This window comes from Micropterus dolomieu, linkage group LG20 (assembly GCF_021292245.1).
Source record: "Micropterus dolomieu isolate WLL.071019.BEF.003 ecotype Adirondacks linkage group LG20, ASM2129224v1, whole genome shotgun sequence".
NCBI classification, from domain to species: domain Eukaryota; kingdom Metazoa; phylum Chordata; class Actinopteri; order Centrarchiformes; family Centrarchidae; genus Micropterus; species Micropterus dolomieu.
The window spans coordinates 22352983-22369839 of NC_060169.1; the positions used below are offsets into that span (position 1 = coordinate 22352983).

The window sequence follows — 16857 nt, forward strand, 5'->3', positions numbered from 1 at the left end:
AATGCTGTGTTTGTACATTATTTTCCAACAAAATAGCACTTTTACAACTTGTCTTACTTGAATTAGAAGCTGACAACAACCGTGTATAGTAAGAGTGTGTGTGTGTGTATGCAATTCAATCACCACAGGTCCAAACGTCTGGGCATGAAAGAAATGAAATCAAAATGGTAAATCCATTATTTTGAAGCTGGATTACACATTTTTTACAAGTTGGCAACCTCAAATGACATGAGAGGTAATGCAATTTAAAAGTACCCAGAAATTATACAGCATGACATCAGTAAACTTGCCACCACTGATGATGACAAACATGGACGGTCTCAGATTGGGAACGGTAGACTGACGAGAGAGGCAAAATCATGTTTGTCATGTCTAACTTCCTCTTGACAGAACACTTGTTTCATTAATTTTGTCACTTCCTGTCCACATTGATAGTGTCATGCGAATAAACATACCTAACACCACAATTTATGTGATATACAGGGTCTTAACAGGGACAGAGTCAGGACTGACAAACTCTATTCCTCTTCTATCCCAGTGGGATTTAAGCTTAAGAGGGGCGTACTTTTATATTTTGCTCACTGAGGCTTTAATGCATTTCTAACTACACTGAGTCAAAAATAAACTGTCAAGAAAACGTTTAAACTATGTACTGAGGTGACCCCTTGTCACAAGTAGTACAGAGAAGGAACATCTGTCCTGAAAGCAGAGTGTACGAGAATTCCCTTGCTGAGGTTGTGCAGCTACGTTGAGTCATTGGTGAACACCCACAATGTAAGTGGTGGCTTTTTTCCAATAGATTACTTTTAACCTTTCAGCCAAATAAAGAATAGAATAGCATAAAACCCTGCTTGAAGACGGCACCCACAGCAGCACTCTTCATGCCTGGGAAAGTTATTTTCAGAATGTGATCAGCTACAGAAAACAAACTACCTGTAGCCTAATCAATTATTTATTACTTTTCTTCTTCTTTTTTTCATTCTAGACCTTTTAGGAGCATTTCATTTCATTGACAGTCTAATCAGAATTTTAGAAGCACTTTTGCTGCTCAATGCAGCTCAAGAGAGTGTTATAAATCATATTTATAGTGCACTGCATCTTGCAGCTGCAGTGAATTTTATGATGGATACAAACCACGCAGCTGGGCAATGAGGGACAAACGCAGCAGCGGGATGCATACCAAGGCACTGCTTGTAGATTCTCATCCTTACAGTTCATTTAGATCAGCTGTTTAGAGCCTCATCAAGCTGTTAACAAGCACAAAGAAGTAGATGCTGCAGCTGAATGTGCATAGATGTCTAAGTCCAATGCTACAGCCCCTTGCAGTCCACTAGGCGAGAGTATGAGCTAGTAGTTTAGCTGTAGGATCAACCACCATTATTTGACACACTGTTATAAAATGTTTCAGAAGTCTGTTATACTATTACGTGACTGGATCCCAAGGTCCTCTGCCAGGCTCTCATTACAATAAATTGAGCGGTGAATTTGCTGCTCTCTGTAAGAGACATCCATTCATTGCTTTTGTTTATGTTTATTGCTTTTCAGGGTCTCGAGGGCCAGAAGCTGTCCGAGTATGCACTGACCAGAGGGCAGAGCATGGCTTAGACAGATTGCTGGTCTATCACAGGGTTACCTTAGATATACAATCACCCAATAGCAGTATACCTGACCTGCATGACTTTGGAATGTGTGAGGAAACAGTATCAACAAGAGGAACAACACTTGGAGAAAATTAAAACAATAAATGAGGTTAGGACTTCTTACTGATCCCAGCTACATCTTGATCTGGGCACTACCAAAGAACCTGGTGACGTCTTCTGCTTCAGACAAAAGTTGACGGAAAAAACAAAAGAGGCTGATAAATTATACTGACTGACACCCCATGACCGGCAACCAGTGCAGCCAATTAAGATGTTAGCATATACACTTGATCTCAGCTCAGCAGAAACGTGATCAAAATGGTGATAGAGATATAAGAAAGAATGAAATCTTACCTGGCTGCAAGAGATTAATTTCCTCACAGGTAGTGTGTGTTAAAAGGTCATTACATGTGCACTATAATAAAATGGTTTCATTACACAATACCGTATAGAGTGCAGCATCTGTGGTGATCACTGCATCTTGGGTTTAAATGTCAATGTTTTTTAACTTAGTTACTGTGTCTCGATGTTATTATATGCTCTGACAAGCAATTTTCCATTTGGGACAAATAAAATACCAGTCAGTTTAAAGATAGACTGCCAAGGATGCTAGCCTGCTGGTTGTACCCTGAAAGTAGCCAGATGTGCCATGTTTATGTGTTGCAGTTGTGCCCCGAGGTGACCTTTGCTTTAAGTGGTAAGAAAGCAAACAGCTGCTGTCTGGTAAAATAACTCCCTTGCCAAGGTGTTACAGCACCACTGAGTGCTGTTGACATGTTGCCTGGACATTTATTTATTTATTTATATATATATATATATAAACTGCATAGTGTAGCGATTGTCCAAATTATGTTGTTGTTTTAAGAGATGTACATTGTTGTTGTTTTGTTCATTCGCTTCCACACACCCACCAATCTTATCAATCAGTGATATGGCTCTGATTTACCTGCTTTCTGGAAGTCTGGCCCCTTCATTCACATCAGATTCTTTGTGTGGTTTGATACTGATACTTTTGACTGGCTTAAAATTGGTGAGACCGCTACAACACTATGTTTGAGCAACAGCTGTGTTGCAGCTCTGTGTAACCTCTTTGCCTAATAAACTGTTCAGTGATACTGCAGAAAAATGTCTGACAACAGCAGACTGTGGATTGATACATTTACTTTAACGATGCTGGATTTGAGATGCTTTTTTATAGGATTATTTGACATTACTCTAAAACAAACTTTTAATTCATGTATTACTACCATTAGAAGAGGCCAGTGCAGAAAATGAAAAGGTGTGACCTTGGGACATTCATACATCACCCATGGACAGCCTCCTTCAGTAGAGAGGTATAAGGTGCAGGAATAAGAGCCAACGACACAGCTAATATAGTGAATTATGGTCAGTCAGACTGCCAAATTACAGTCAAAAGCCAAAATAGCAAAAAGCCTTGAATTGAGATAATGTGCTAATTAGGTAGCTATTGGTGAATGTCTTTCCATTACTATGGACACTGATGGTTATTTACTCTGCACATTTTGTTCAGTCTATGTGATCAACGTCCTCACTGATCTATGGCCTGTAAGTCGTATAATTTGTAGTGATTCAGAAATTACACAGTATTGTACATGGTAGCAGCAGTCCTACCACCACAAAAACACATACAGTTTTAGAGTAAATATATGGTAGATACTAGTGTTGAAATACTCGAGACCGGTCCACTTTTTTTAAACACGCACACCAAGAAAGTAAATGGTGGAGATAGGAGAAGCTGTGGCTGTCCGGGAGCGGGAGGATATGTCAACAAAATCTTTGTAATAACATATAGCTATCTAAACTATAAAGAATTAATTTGTCACACAGCATCCAAAAGAAAACACACAACAGTCTGTAAATTCTGCAGTGCAACCTTATGGAGACGGCTGGGACCCCGTTATTAACTTTTACTGCCACTTAGAAAGAAAGTAAAAAGAAAGGTATGCTATGTGTAAGTGACGTTAGCTTACGCATGTATACCGTATGTTTCAGGGCACTAATTTCAGTTGCTTGCTATGGTTGCTTGCCAGAGTTAACCACCTAGCCAGGTGCACAAGCTACCTAATTTAGTTAACATATTGAGGGAAGTAGTTAATGCAATGTTGTGACAGCTTGTTCCTAAGATCCATTTTTGCTTGTGATGAGACAGGCCATATACATGTAGCTAATGTGTAAGTTAAGTTACATCACCTTTAGCTACTTGTCAGCTGCATACAGCTCCCACATTAAGGCTAAAATTAGATTTTTGTTGTTTTTTTTTTTACATTTACCGTGTTAAAGCCGCTCTCCAGTGTATTTTGACATTTCTATGATCTTTCATACTTTTCTGAGTCATTTCCTTACAATGTTGATTACCCACATAGTTTGACAAATATTTTTTGACAAATAGCTCACTGTCATGCCTCGTTACAAAACTGTCATGCTGTCACGCCTCGTTAAGTCAGAGCATCAAACCAATAAACATCGTTGTGAGCTAGCTAACCAATTTATCATGTAATTTACTTGGAACTTACAGTAGGTATGTCTCTCTGTGTCTGATTGTTGGTTTGTCTTTCTAGTTTGTTCTAGTAGTTGTAGGTAGCCAGGTGTAGTTAGCTAGCATAGTTATTGCAGAAAGCTAGCTAACAGAGGGTCTTAATTTTATTTTTTAGTTTCCTCCTCCTTGGTTTAGTGTGCTGTTCATTTTCATTATGGCATTTGTGCATGCGGTGTTGGACAGATGACAGAAAATGCGTCGCACTTTGACATGCCACCATCTTATACAACTTTACAGTCTGCAACATGCATTTCACTGACGGTCGTTTTAGCAATGTTTTTACCAATGTCCGACTATTAACCACACTCCCATTCTCTGTTTGAGAAAGAACATTCACCAAAAACGTCAGTTAAAACGTCAGTTAAAACGTCAGTTAAAACGTCAGTTAAAACAGGGGGGCTTTAATTATCAATTTCGAATGATGCCATTTTTTATTGTGATAACATTTTTGGCCATATCGCCCAGCTCTAGTGTTAAGTGAATGGTAAACATGGAAAAGGAATGTTGAATAAATATGCTTAAGTTGATTTCAGCTCGTAGTGTCTTGTCTCTGTCTCGATAAACTCGGTCTTGACTTGGTCTCGGTTTGGGTGGTCTTGACTACAACACTAGTAAATACTAGACAAGCTTAGACTTACTTAACACAGTTTAAAGGACAAATTCAGGTGGAAAGTTAGTCCTATAACATTCAAAGAAAGCTACGGTTTATTAGAATTTGGGTTTTATTTTTGTCTGTATCTGTAATGATGACACTGTGCTCTACAAAGGATTGCTTAAATCTCTGAAGGCAACCCCAGGTAAGTCAATTTATTTGTAAGAGAAACTGAAATGAAAAGTAAAACTATGACGCAAACTGTCAGTCAATATATAACAGTTTCCAGACCTGGTTAAACTTCCTGGTTAAACTTTATGAGATCATATTATGCTCATTTTCATGTTCAAAATCTTGTTTAGGGGATTATCAGAACAGGTTTACATGGTTTCATTGTCAAAAAACACCATATTTTTGTCATACTGCACATTGCTGCAGCTCCTCTCATCACCTCGTGTTGAACGCTTCGTTTTAGATATGGAGTGATAAATCCTACCTCTACAAGATCTTTGTTGGCAGTTGCACATGTGCAGTTCCTAGTTAAGGACTACTAGCCAATCAGAAGCAGAGAAGGGCGGGTCGTGAGAAGCCTATAAACACGGCTTCGGTTCAGCTGTACATGTTCCCCTTACCAGGTTAGCAACATGGACTGGAGCAACAGTTTAAGAGTGGTGAGTTATTAATCTGTAACAAATGTATCTTTCATCTAAGTTTTAACTGAGCTCATTCTCTACATCACAGTAAAATCCTTATGTCCATTGACTGCCTGGAGGGTAGCTAGTGTTTGGAAGGGAGAGAAGAGGCAGCAAGCTGACATCTTGTCGCTGTGTCATGCAGCTCAGTGTGTTTTTCCACCAGTGTTTTTGAGGGCATGTTGGACTAGTCGCTAGGCGAGCATTATGACAAGCATTTTGCTGTGACGTCACAGAGAACAAAAAGAAAAAGGCTGGACTACAATCGAGCTGTTTTCAGGCAGTTCAGAGCAGTGTTTTCTGTGGGAGATGGGAACTCCCTTTGGAGTGGACTTAAGGCTTTTTCAATTTGCAGACCTCTTACATGCACAAAAAAAGGTAAGGTATCAGTCAATAAAGGAGAGGGAAAAAGCCAAAAGCATAATATGGCCTCTTTAACCTACTGTAGCAGAGCATACAGCTTTCCTGTCCAGTGAAGGATGATTACAAACAGTGCTGAAGCACTGACTCTTTGTTTTACCTCCAAATAAGGTGGACACTAATCTAGTTAAACTGTTGGCTTGTCCACACCATGAACAGTGTACTGACACCAAACTTAAGTTAAACAACTTTACACTCTTATACCATTATGATAATACACTGAATATTGGGAATTGTGTCTTCATCATGTAACCATTCAAGCAACTGTGCAATCATATTGCAATCATATTGCACAGCAATGTACTGTTGTAGAATCAGACTGGACTTCAACATATTCTGGCTAAGGCCTTTATTGGTCTTTATTGGCCTCAATTTCTATATCAAGTAAAATATAACAGAATCAGATAGATGGTCACTGAATGTCTCCTGCCAACACTAAAGCAATGATGATGATGATGATCATGACGATGATGATGATGATGATCCATGCATGAAAATGACCCAACATCCAATACCATACCACACACACTAATATGTATTCATCAGGAAAAAGACAGCAATGATTAGAGGCCTAATGGGCATGTGTGATGAAGCGTTTCAGGGTGTATGTGTATGAGCAGTCAGGCATGGTTCAGACTTGAACAAAATAATTATGTGCTTGATACTGATGAATCAAAACGACTGACACACAAAAAGCCGCACGCACACATGTTTTTTTCTGCTGTACACCCGTGTTTTTCCTCACTACTACCTGAAAGTTGACAGTTTACCCTACAACACATTTTTCACAACCTCTGGCAGTTAGCAATTAAGTTGGCAGACAGAAAACACACAGTCAACATTCATAAAATCACACACAACCAGAAGCTTGTGCGCACACTTACACAAATAACAAAGGCACACACACAAAGAGAAGCATAACCACAGCATTTTGCCGACAGGCTGCCACTACAAAGTATACTGTATTGATTGTGCTGCTTCTATTTAGAACTTAACAGAATGACAACAGACACACAACCAACCAACATTACTTATTGGCTGTTTAAATTTTTGTATGAAACGTAAAGAGAAAAAAAAAAGGTCTACAGAAAGATGAGCCTTATTCATCTTAATTCATGCTTATTTGTTCTCTTTAAAAATCTTGTTATCTTCCTAAATCTCTCTGCACTTACTCTCTAACTGACCACAAAAAGCACATATAAACATATTTTTTTCTGGGGAACTTACACTTGGGATTCTAAGTGCTGTGTTTAATCATCTGTCTCGTTCCCTGTATACAGAAATTAAATCATGATTAAAGATCAATGTTCAAGTGGGAATACATGTGTCTTCTACTTAAGGAAGATGTGCTTGTAAAGGAGGCTAACAAAACACAAGTTTAGGGCCTTTAAGCAAGAGACGATTGCTGATCATCAGGCTCAGTTGAGGTCACTGAGATGCAAATGCTAATAAAGTCATTTGAATATTATGGCTTATTCCTAGACAGTAGATGGACCTAGTTAGAGAATATATTTTAAGATTACATTTATTGTTATTGTTTATTTTATTGAAGTCTTTAGCTTTTAAGGCAGCTCAATTCAATTTGGGATGAGCATCTGTCTGCAACTGCCTGAATGACATCTCTTGATATAGAGTAATATTGAGGTACAGAATTAAACTGTTCAAAGTGGTAAACATAGCCAACAAGTCCGAATCTGATCTGTGCTCCACATTATCAAGAAAATCTATAGGAACAGGGCAAAATCCTTTTTTTATAAAAGCTTATTTTTAAAACCTAGTGGTGAAAGCTAATGAGAGCATATACGTAGCCGCGGACATATCAGGTTATCACTGGAAACGTATGGATATTAATATTACAAGAAATACACAATAATAGTAAAATCTACAAGTACACAAAAAAGCACATCGCTGTTAAGCTGAAACCTCTTGCTTTGTTTATTATTACTATTTATTCATTAATTAGCAAGGTCTAAATCTTATACTTTGTTGTTCTAAGTCTACATAAAAATATGAGTCGCTGATTACATCTCCCTTTCCAAGAATGCAGAAGAAGCTATGATGGCTGACACTGTCAGCTCTTGTGCTAAATAATACGCTTAGGCCTCCATTTGTCCAAATTTCACTTCTGTTCTTACTTCTAATAAACCAGACGACTACTACTACTACTACCACCTCTTCTTCTTCTTCCTTCTTCTTTGTACATATTCAGTGACAAACACGCTCTGTAGAGCAGTTTGTCTGTTTGGGCTACTGTAGAAACATGGCGGCGTAACAGTTAGATAAGCTGTGTGACAATCAGGATGCTTCACCAGCTAGTAGAAATAATATGTATATATCTTTTTCTGGATAGGTATTTGGTGTTCCTCCAGTTGAGATCTCAACGCTTCATACCTTCGGCCATGTGTTAAATGGTGAGTAATATACAAATGTTTTTATTTTATTTGCATGATGTAGCAACGACCAGCACTAGCATGCTGTATGTAGCTGGTAGTCAACATCGACTGCACTGTCATTCTGTGGGAAACACTGGACATGTTTAAACTTGATTGTCAAGACTTTCAAAAGATCCTGGGTATTTTCTTGCTGCAATCTTTAGTAAAAACTAATGCAGTCTAATACAGTCCTGTAATTAATCCTGCTGTCATGAAGGTTATAAGTTGCAGTATTTGTTGTCACAGACCACAAATTCTACTAATTCTGCCTGTAGTTTTGTTTTAAAATTAATGCAGTATTTTGGTTATGTTTGGTAATGAAGGTACTAAAGAAATGTTGTGTGTATGATGACATTTTTAAGGACTCTCAACTCCATGACTTGTTTGATGTTTGGCGGAAATGCATACTCAAGGGGCTGTGTGTGTACCTCAATGAGGACCTGGAAAAATGAGCGAGAGAATACACTGTGAGTATAATTATTAGGGTTCAGTACTTTTGAGATTGACGTCACCTCTACAATACTATTAATGCCACCATCGATCTCCTTACAGTGCAGTGTCATGCTTATTTTAGCCACTTTCACAGTTAACTTTGTACATACTGTTGATAGTCTTTACTGTTCTTTTTTGTATGCAGTGTTTTCATCAATCTTATCACTTCAGTATTTTCACAAAGCAAGCTAGCTTAGCTATTCAACAAGCCTGTTGGCTACTAAAATGAAGAAAAGCAGTGTGGCTTATGAGGAGTGCTGTCAGCTGTATGGAGTTTTGCTCAGTCTCTGTGTTTAAGTTCTCACTCAAACTGATGCTGAGAAAAGGGCAAAATGGGCAGATAACATTAGGAAGGAAACATTCACCATCACCAGTCAGTCCAGGGTATGTAGCAGGTATTTTGGATACATGAGAACAGCTGAGAACAGACACCTGTCGGGGGCTCATGCAGCCTGTTGTTACTCTACACTTGTGTGGTTTATCAGTGAAGTGTGTGGATTTGCAGATTGAAGTCTGTGTTAGTGACAAGACACATATATCTGCTTTATGCTTGTCTCCTATAGAATGCCTGTATCATCACAACGTTATTATAATTAATTTTAGTAGCTAGCTAAGCTAGCTGACTGCCTAAACTAGCTCACTTTCTAAAAACAGTGAGGTGATTAGGAATTGGAATGATCAAAACACTATTAAATATGTGCAAAGCTAACTATGAAAAGTGGCCAAATGAGTATAAAACAGCACTGTCAGGAGATCGGCTGTGAAGTTAACAGTACTGTAGTAGAGCTGTCAGGAAATCAGCTGACGTGCGGTTTATGAAACAGTGGATGTCACACTGCATTGTGAAAGTAGAACGCTCTTTGTCAGGAAAGAAAAAAAAATCGATTAGCTTCAGTTCAAAATGGAGCTTTTGTTGACCAAAAGGCACTATGTGAGGCCATGGAGAGGGGTGGGGACTCTTAATGGTAAATAATTATTTTCTAAAACCCATACTGATTTTCCATTATATCCTTCATACACATGACTGTGAAGTTGGCATTAAATTTAATTCAAAGTGAAATTATCTGAATAATCTGAAATTCGGTTTGAATTACTTTTTGATGAATTGTCCAGCCCTAAAAGTAATAGATTACAACTCTGTGTTTCTCTGCAAAATGTTAAAATTTGTCACCAAATATACCCAAGCAAAGTCTGAGAAAATATTAGATTAACTAATGACAGAATTGTTAGTTGCTGATATTCCATTTAATAGACGCTGTCAAATTCATAAACATTCACTGACAGATCCCGTGTAGTTACAAAAATACAGTGAACTTTTTATACAAAACATTAACGAGTATTGCTTTGGTACTGGCTACATTTCCTAATGACAAGCTTTTCACATGTCAAAGTTTATAAATGCTAATGTAGACTGTTGGTATATTGTGCAACTGCATGGCTATGGAAAATCTTAAATGGGTAAAAGTGATTAAAAAAACCAACAACACAGGCCTTGAGTAACTGGAGACAATAATAAAAAAAACTCCACAACAGGAGCAAAACATTTTTATCATAAACTTATAATAGCAATCTGTTCACTTCACACAAGACCTGGTACCCTTTTGCTGCTTAGGTAAAGAAAGGCCCAGGCCACAATTTTAAGAATCAGTTATCAGTTAATGCAGATACTCAGTGTGATGTTTTCAGTGCATAATAGGCTTAAAGTGTGTTTAATTTTTTTTATTTCCTCTCATATGACTTTTTTGTGACTGTACGTTCTGCAGGCAGAAGACAAAGACCTGAACCAAGGTGCCATTGACGAGACCATGGTATGTTAATACCACATATGTTAAATGCCACTGATAGACCAGAAGACATTGGGATTGTCCTGGAATGCCAGGTGGTACTGCATGATATGGGCATGATATGGACAACATTGCCTTAGCTGCTCCCATGTTTTTTCACTTAATGTATGCCTTGAACCTCAACTACCCTCCTGAACTTAAGTACTCTTTCGACGTGCTCCAGAAAGTTGTGATGGAGCTGGGCGGCAACACACTGTCAAAGAAAGCCCAGGGACTCAAAAACAAACTATAAGTGAACCGTTGCCATTTTAGGCAACCTGGATACAACAGTTTCCCTTTCTTCTTGGAACATGGACCAATGCTGCTTTTTTTATTGGACTTCTGCAACTCACGCTGCCTTTATGTATGCATTTGTTTACTGCAAGTGTAGTGTATTTGTTTCAGCAGATTATTTCTCTCAGGGCCATGTGTGGCAAAATGTCTCTCTTTCATATTATGTCAGCTTTGTCAGATGTGTCAGAGCTCCCAACAGTTTCCACTATATTAAAATGTGGAGGTGATTTTTTTTTTTTGCACATTCGTAACTGAAAATATAGTAGTGGTGGGAAAGCAATTAATCCTTAATTTTATTACTCTTTAATTCCAGAACCCTTGCAGTTAAAGGAGCACAATAACTTTACAAGCACTCGATTTAAATTTACCAAAGTGTATGATTTCATTACATTTGTCTTTTTTGTTGTTGCAAAGAAGTTGTAAATGTAGTTGATGTATTGTGCACTTTTTTACATAATTTTGCAAGATATTTCTGCATTAATCTGGCTGTGTAAAATTCCCTACTGATGCTGGTTAGATGTCATTTAGAAGGTGTTTTAATGTCCAACAGTGTTGCCTCAGGTTGTAGCAGAATGTTTACAATGCACTCTTGATAACTTGGCTACCAAGTGTCAATGTAAGGAAAAAGGTGCTTTGTTCTAATGTGAGAATGGTTTGTATATATATGCATTTATTTGTGTATACATTGCATGGAACTGATTGAAGTATTGTTAGTAACTATTTTATTACAATACAGTTTCAAAAGAAATGTTTTTGTGTATGCCTTATTTGTTCTGAAAATGTTACAGGAGTAAAATTGTAGGTAAGATTAAAAAGAAATCAGCGTGCAGAAATACTTTTAGCATGTAGAATTTATACACAAAGTTTGCAGAATCTTTATCAGACTAATTTCAGCAGGTTAGGTTAATTTAACAGAACAACATTGCATATACTTTACATCAAAATCTCATTTAATAAGTGATAATTGAATACACTAAACATTAAAGGGAAATGTTAAATTAACACAAACAAATGATGTTGGGTCTTTACAGAATAATTTAATAAATTTAACATTAACAAATAACTTTGAATGAACATAATCAAATCATGTTGGTTTTACATATAAGAATTCAGCATACTAAATTGAAATGAATAATTTCGACTAAAAATAAATATATGTGCAACCGATGTACATATTGTTTTTATGTAAATTTAACAGACTTTTTTTTCATTGTATAGCAGCCTTTCTCTCTTCTTTAAGTGGTGGAATAAAAAGGATTACATTTAAAGGTGAAATCAGGAACGCAAAACAAGTGTCCAATATATGAGTATTCTATACAAGGCACTGATGTCTGAGTAATGTGGATGGATCGGACTCAATTTTATCCTCTGTGTCATTCATTTACATTATATTTTATTATTTTTCTTTTCTATTCTACTCCAGTCTAGTATAGTCTATAACTGTCTTTATCCTCTTGTTTGTCTTTGTCCTTGTCTCTCCCACTGTGTATGTAGATGGTGGCATTCTGCAAATGCCAGCAGCTGTAGTTGCTGATAATCTGTCATTATAGCACATTCTTAAAGTGCTCTCAAACCTCAAGCATTTTAAACACACACACACACACACACACACACACACACACACACACACACACACACGCGCGAGCAGTACACAAAACAGATAAAAGACAATCCATCTTGTGAATATATTATACTCTATTGTATGCTATTCTATTTTAAACACCAACATACACACACACTCCCTCCCTTTTATTTTTTTTCTCTCTCCTCAATTATATCTCACTATTTCTCCATCCTACTCCCTCAGAGGCTCAGGGGTTTGTAGACTCCATTTTCATCCATCTTTAAAGAAAACTTCAATGTCACATGTCAAGTACCTGCTTGGACATTCAGTCTTTTCTCTTTTTCTCTCTTTCTGGTGCCTGCTTTCTAATCGTCAAGTAGCTAGCTGAATATTCAGGCCCATTTTTTCTCCTCTATACTTTTCCTCTGTAGTTTTCAATGAGCTCAGTGCTATCTTGCATTCTTTTTTGCTCTTCCCTCTCTTCCGACTCTCACCGTCTTCAAATTTAACATTTTAGACAAATCAAAGTGAAGGGAGGAAAAAAGATGATAAAAGGAGAAAGTGGTTGGGAAGAGAGCAGTGCAGAGCAGAGCGAACGGGGAGAAAGGTGAGGAGAGAGGAGTAGAGAATAAAGAACAGAGATGTTGGGAAAAAATGAGAGGCAAGCAGAGGATAAGGGGAGAGGTATGGGAAATAGTGTCCCGCAATGAGTGCAGAAGCTGGGAAAGGGGAGAGGAAGTGGAGAAAAGATATGTGACGAGACATGGAGACAAGATAATACCACAAAATAAACTGTAGCTAGAGACTTGAGATGCTGTACCGCAGGTATATCAATTATGAACGTCTGCACAGAAATGACTGAACAACAAAGTTGCCATCACAAAATTGGGGAGGTGTCCATGAGCTCAGCAATGGAAACAGAATTCAGTCAGTATGCAGGAAAACAAAAGGTATGCCTAAAACAACAGCTCTTCAACATATTCAACACTGGACCACATAAGAGAAAATTTGTGTATGTAGTGTCATAGCTTTTAGTCTGGCTTACAAAGTCATGCTCTCTATTTTACGTTTCCTGTCACTCTGCATTTCTTTATTTTCTATTTACCACAGGAAGGCTCTGTATGCAATAACATCAGAGTCGTGCAGTTACACAAACTCACACCTGGGATCTCTGGCTAATAAAAACAAATAAAGTAAAGCAATCTTCAAATAAATAACACATATTTAATATCCATCTTGTGGACAGTTTGCCTCTCTTGGCAAAGATCTGCAATAGACAAAGAATAGATAATTCACAGATGTGTGTCCATTCTCTTTCAGAGGCAAATTCATCTCATAATATCCTCATCACTATGTTGATATCTTAGCTATTTTAAATTGCAACCAGTATCAGCTTTTCAAGGCCAATGCTATGCTATGTTCAAGTTGGCAATACTAATAAAAAAACTATAATAAAAAAGTTGACAACACAGACAGAGATTGGTGAAAAAACAGGCAAACCAATGCCATGTTGACTAACACAAAAATCGAATTGTCTCAAAGGTCACGTATTGGCGTGTTACACACTACATTAGACAATGCAATGTGATGTAAGAAAATTGAAGGTAGAGATGGTTTATTTTCCCCCACGTCAGATTATAATGTTTTTTTTCTTAATCATAATGCCTGGTGAAATAACAAGAAAATAAAATAATGAAAATGAGCTCACCTTCCCAGAGTCCATTGCAGTGATGACCCACACACAGTGTGCGTTGTTCTCATATTGAACAGGGTAGTTAGGAGAAGTTATGACACCTTTGGGCCCCCTTAGATTGCTTCCACAGGTCCGAGCTACAGAGGAAGAGAGCAATAGAGAGAGAAACAGACCGACACAGAGTTTCAAATGAGATTTATGGGGTAATCAAAATTACGCATGCAGATTGCAAATGGCTTTTTAACTTAAAAAGTGAAAAGTCAGAGAGAAAGATAGCGTGGCAGCAACAACAGAAAATGCTAATTATTGTAGATCATAGGGTTCAATGTAACGAAAACTGAAACTGTGGTTTATAGACACTGAATTTGGGCATTTTGGTGGACCTACATATAGTTATCTGTGTGTCATATTTTTGTGGGATATTTAAAACTGTCACTGCAACATTTAGTAAGATTAGGTAACATTTTTGTATGCTTTCATTAAGTCCTACAATGAAATCAATCATATTCCCCTTCCTCGTCTTCCTTTCACAGATACATTCCACAAACATCAACTGCTGGTGAGATTAAACTGATTACTTACTCATTCTGATTCTACTAACCCACCTTGCTACTTACTTCTAATCCATTGCCAGAGTTCCAACAGTCTCAATTTTGATAAACACGCTGAGTGATTCACATCAATCACTCAAATGCAAAAAATACATTGCCCTCTTTGACTCACTTGTGGGCCTTCACAATTTGTCAAGTGTGTCATTATTTTTATCAAAAGGAAATGATGTGGTGTTTTTTAATTTACATTTTTGACTTCCTCTATCTAAAACACTGAAAATGAAGGTGAATGCTGCACTTGATATGCCCAATATAACTGACCATTGTAAAACAGTGTGCACACAAAACAGCAGTATTACAGCAGGGTCAAAACATTGAATCAGAACATTCAGTAGCTCTGCAAAATCTGATATACATTCACAATGGATAGCAAAAGACTAAAAATAAGAAAATATACGACATAAGATAAGACAAACATGATATTTGTAGCTGAAATACAGCAAAGGTTTGTGTCATTTTTTACTAAACTAATGTGCATGCTATTAAACTGGCAATATTAGCAGCATTAATCTAAAAAGCACAGTTAAGGTGGATAAGAATTTGGTAATTGGAGGCATTCTTACATGAACTAAAGTACAATTTTTGATCCGTCGGTGGTCCATGGACAGCTGTTAGGATATTTCACTAAGGATCAACACACTGACCAGCTGGCATGGCTAAAAATGCTTTCGATACGACATAACTATTTTTAGAAATAGGTATGTTCCAAGTAAAGATGTTTTTAAAACATTTACCCCCAAACTCTCCTCCTCTGCTGCTAAAACTTTCAGTATCTTTGCTCCCTTTAATCAACAGCAATTTTCAATATATTATTCCTAGTGCTCTATTTTACCCATATTGATTTTGTCCTGTGTGATACTCAAAGTAATATTTCTTGCCTTCAGTACCTCATAAAGTCACCCATGTGTTATTGCCTTAAAGGGATATTTGGCAAAAAAAAAAAGTAGTGTCAAAAGTCCCCTTAAAATCTCCTCTCTTGAGCACAGTAATATTACAGGGCTTACTTGTCTGTTTTAGTCAAAAACACTGTAGAGAAAGTTTTACCTGATCATATATTTGCCCTTTATCTATCATAATGATTTAGCTAGACGGATCACTCCCATTGGATGAATGGAAGGCCATCGGCAAAAACAAAGAGGCAAAAGCAAAATGATATAAGAAGAATATAAGAATAATACAGAATAATAGTGGCGGTCAGGAGCTAGAGAGAGAGGAAGGTGGAAATAATAAAGTAAAGATTTTGCAAATACAGGTTGAGAGAGAAAGTGGAGAGACGTGACGGAGAGAGGTTAGAAAGAGACGGAAAGAGAGAGCAGTAAGGGTGAATGATAATAATGTGAGAAAGGAAGAGAAAGAAATGTGAAGGAGGAAGGGCAAGAGGCAAGAAAGAGAGAGAGAGAGAGAGAAAATACTAGGAGAAAAAGGGAGAGAGAGAGGAGGACCTCAGATGACTGATCTGCCTGTTAATTAGAAAAGAGAGCTGAAACACACTATGACACACACACAGACGCACACAGGTACACACACATACATGGACACACAGTAACACATTCATAGCGATTCATCCCAGAGACTAGCTTCTAATTAACATTAAAGTCTCAGTAGAGAATGAGAGAGGCTCATGGGTTTGAATCCCAGGAGAGTGATCACACCAGATAACACAATACACCAGAGCTACAGTATAGGAGTTTTTAACCTCTGCCTGCCTACTTGTTTGTGTGTAACAGCCTAATTTTTCTCTTTTATTTTCTTCTCTTTCTTTCTCCTCCTTGCTCTCCCCTTTTCTCTCTCTGTATTTATTCCTCTCTCTAATTATATTTATTTGGAAAATATCAAAAGACATATATCGCTGTCAAACGCATTAGCTTAGCTAGTCTCCAGCTGCCGCAAAGTTGTACAATGGGTCCTACTGAAAATTCACCTCTTGAATTCTGATTTTTCCCTAAAATGTAAATTCATCGGTTTCAAGGTAAGAAAAACAAGTCTTTCCAGTTAAAAAACATCACACACATTTTCTGCATCTATTTCTTCTACCAGTTCCTTTAAG

At 37.4% G+C, this 16857-nt stretch overlaps 1 protein-coding gene across 1 annotated transcript in view; it reads right to left on the minus strand.

The window, feature by feature from the left end:
* The window catches only part of LOC123959318 (CUB and sushi domain-containing protein 1-like), a 364541-nt gene that overhangs the window by 171618 nt on the left and 176066 nt on the right, over positions 1-16857 (minus strand). Inside the window, exon 11 of the mRNA XM_046033278.1 lies at positions 14215-14336. Coding sequence (XP_045889234.1) covers positions 14215-14336 — 122 coding nt within the window. The remainder of the gene's footprint in view (positions 1-14214; positions 14337-16857) is intronic.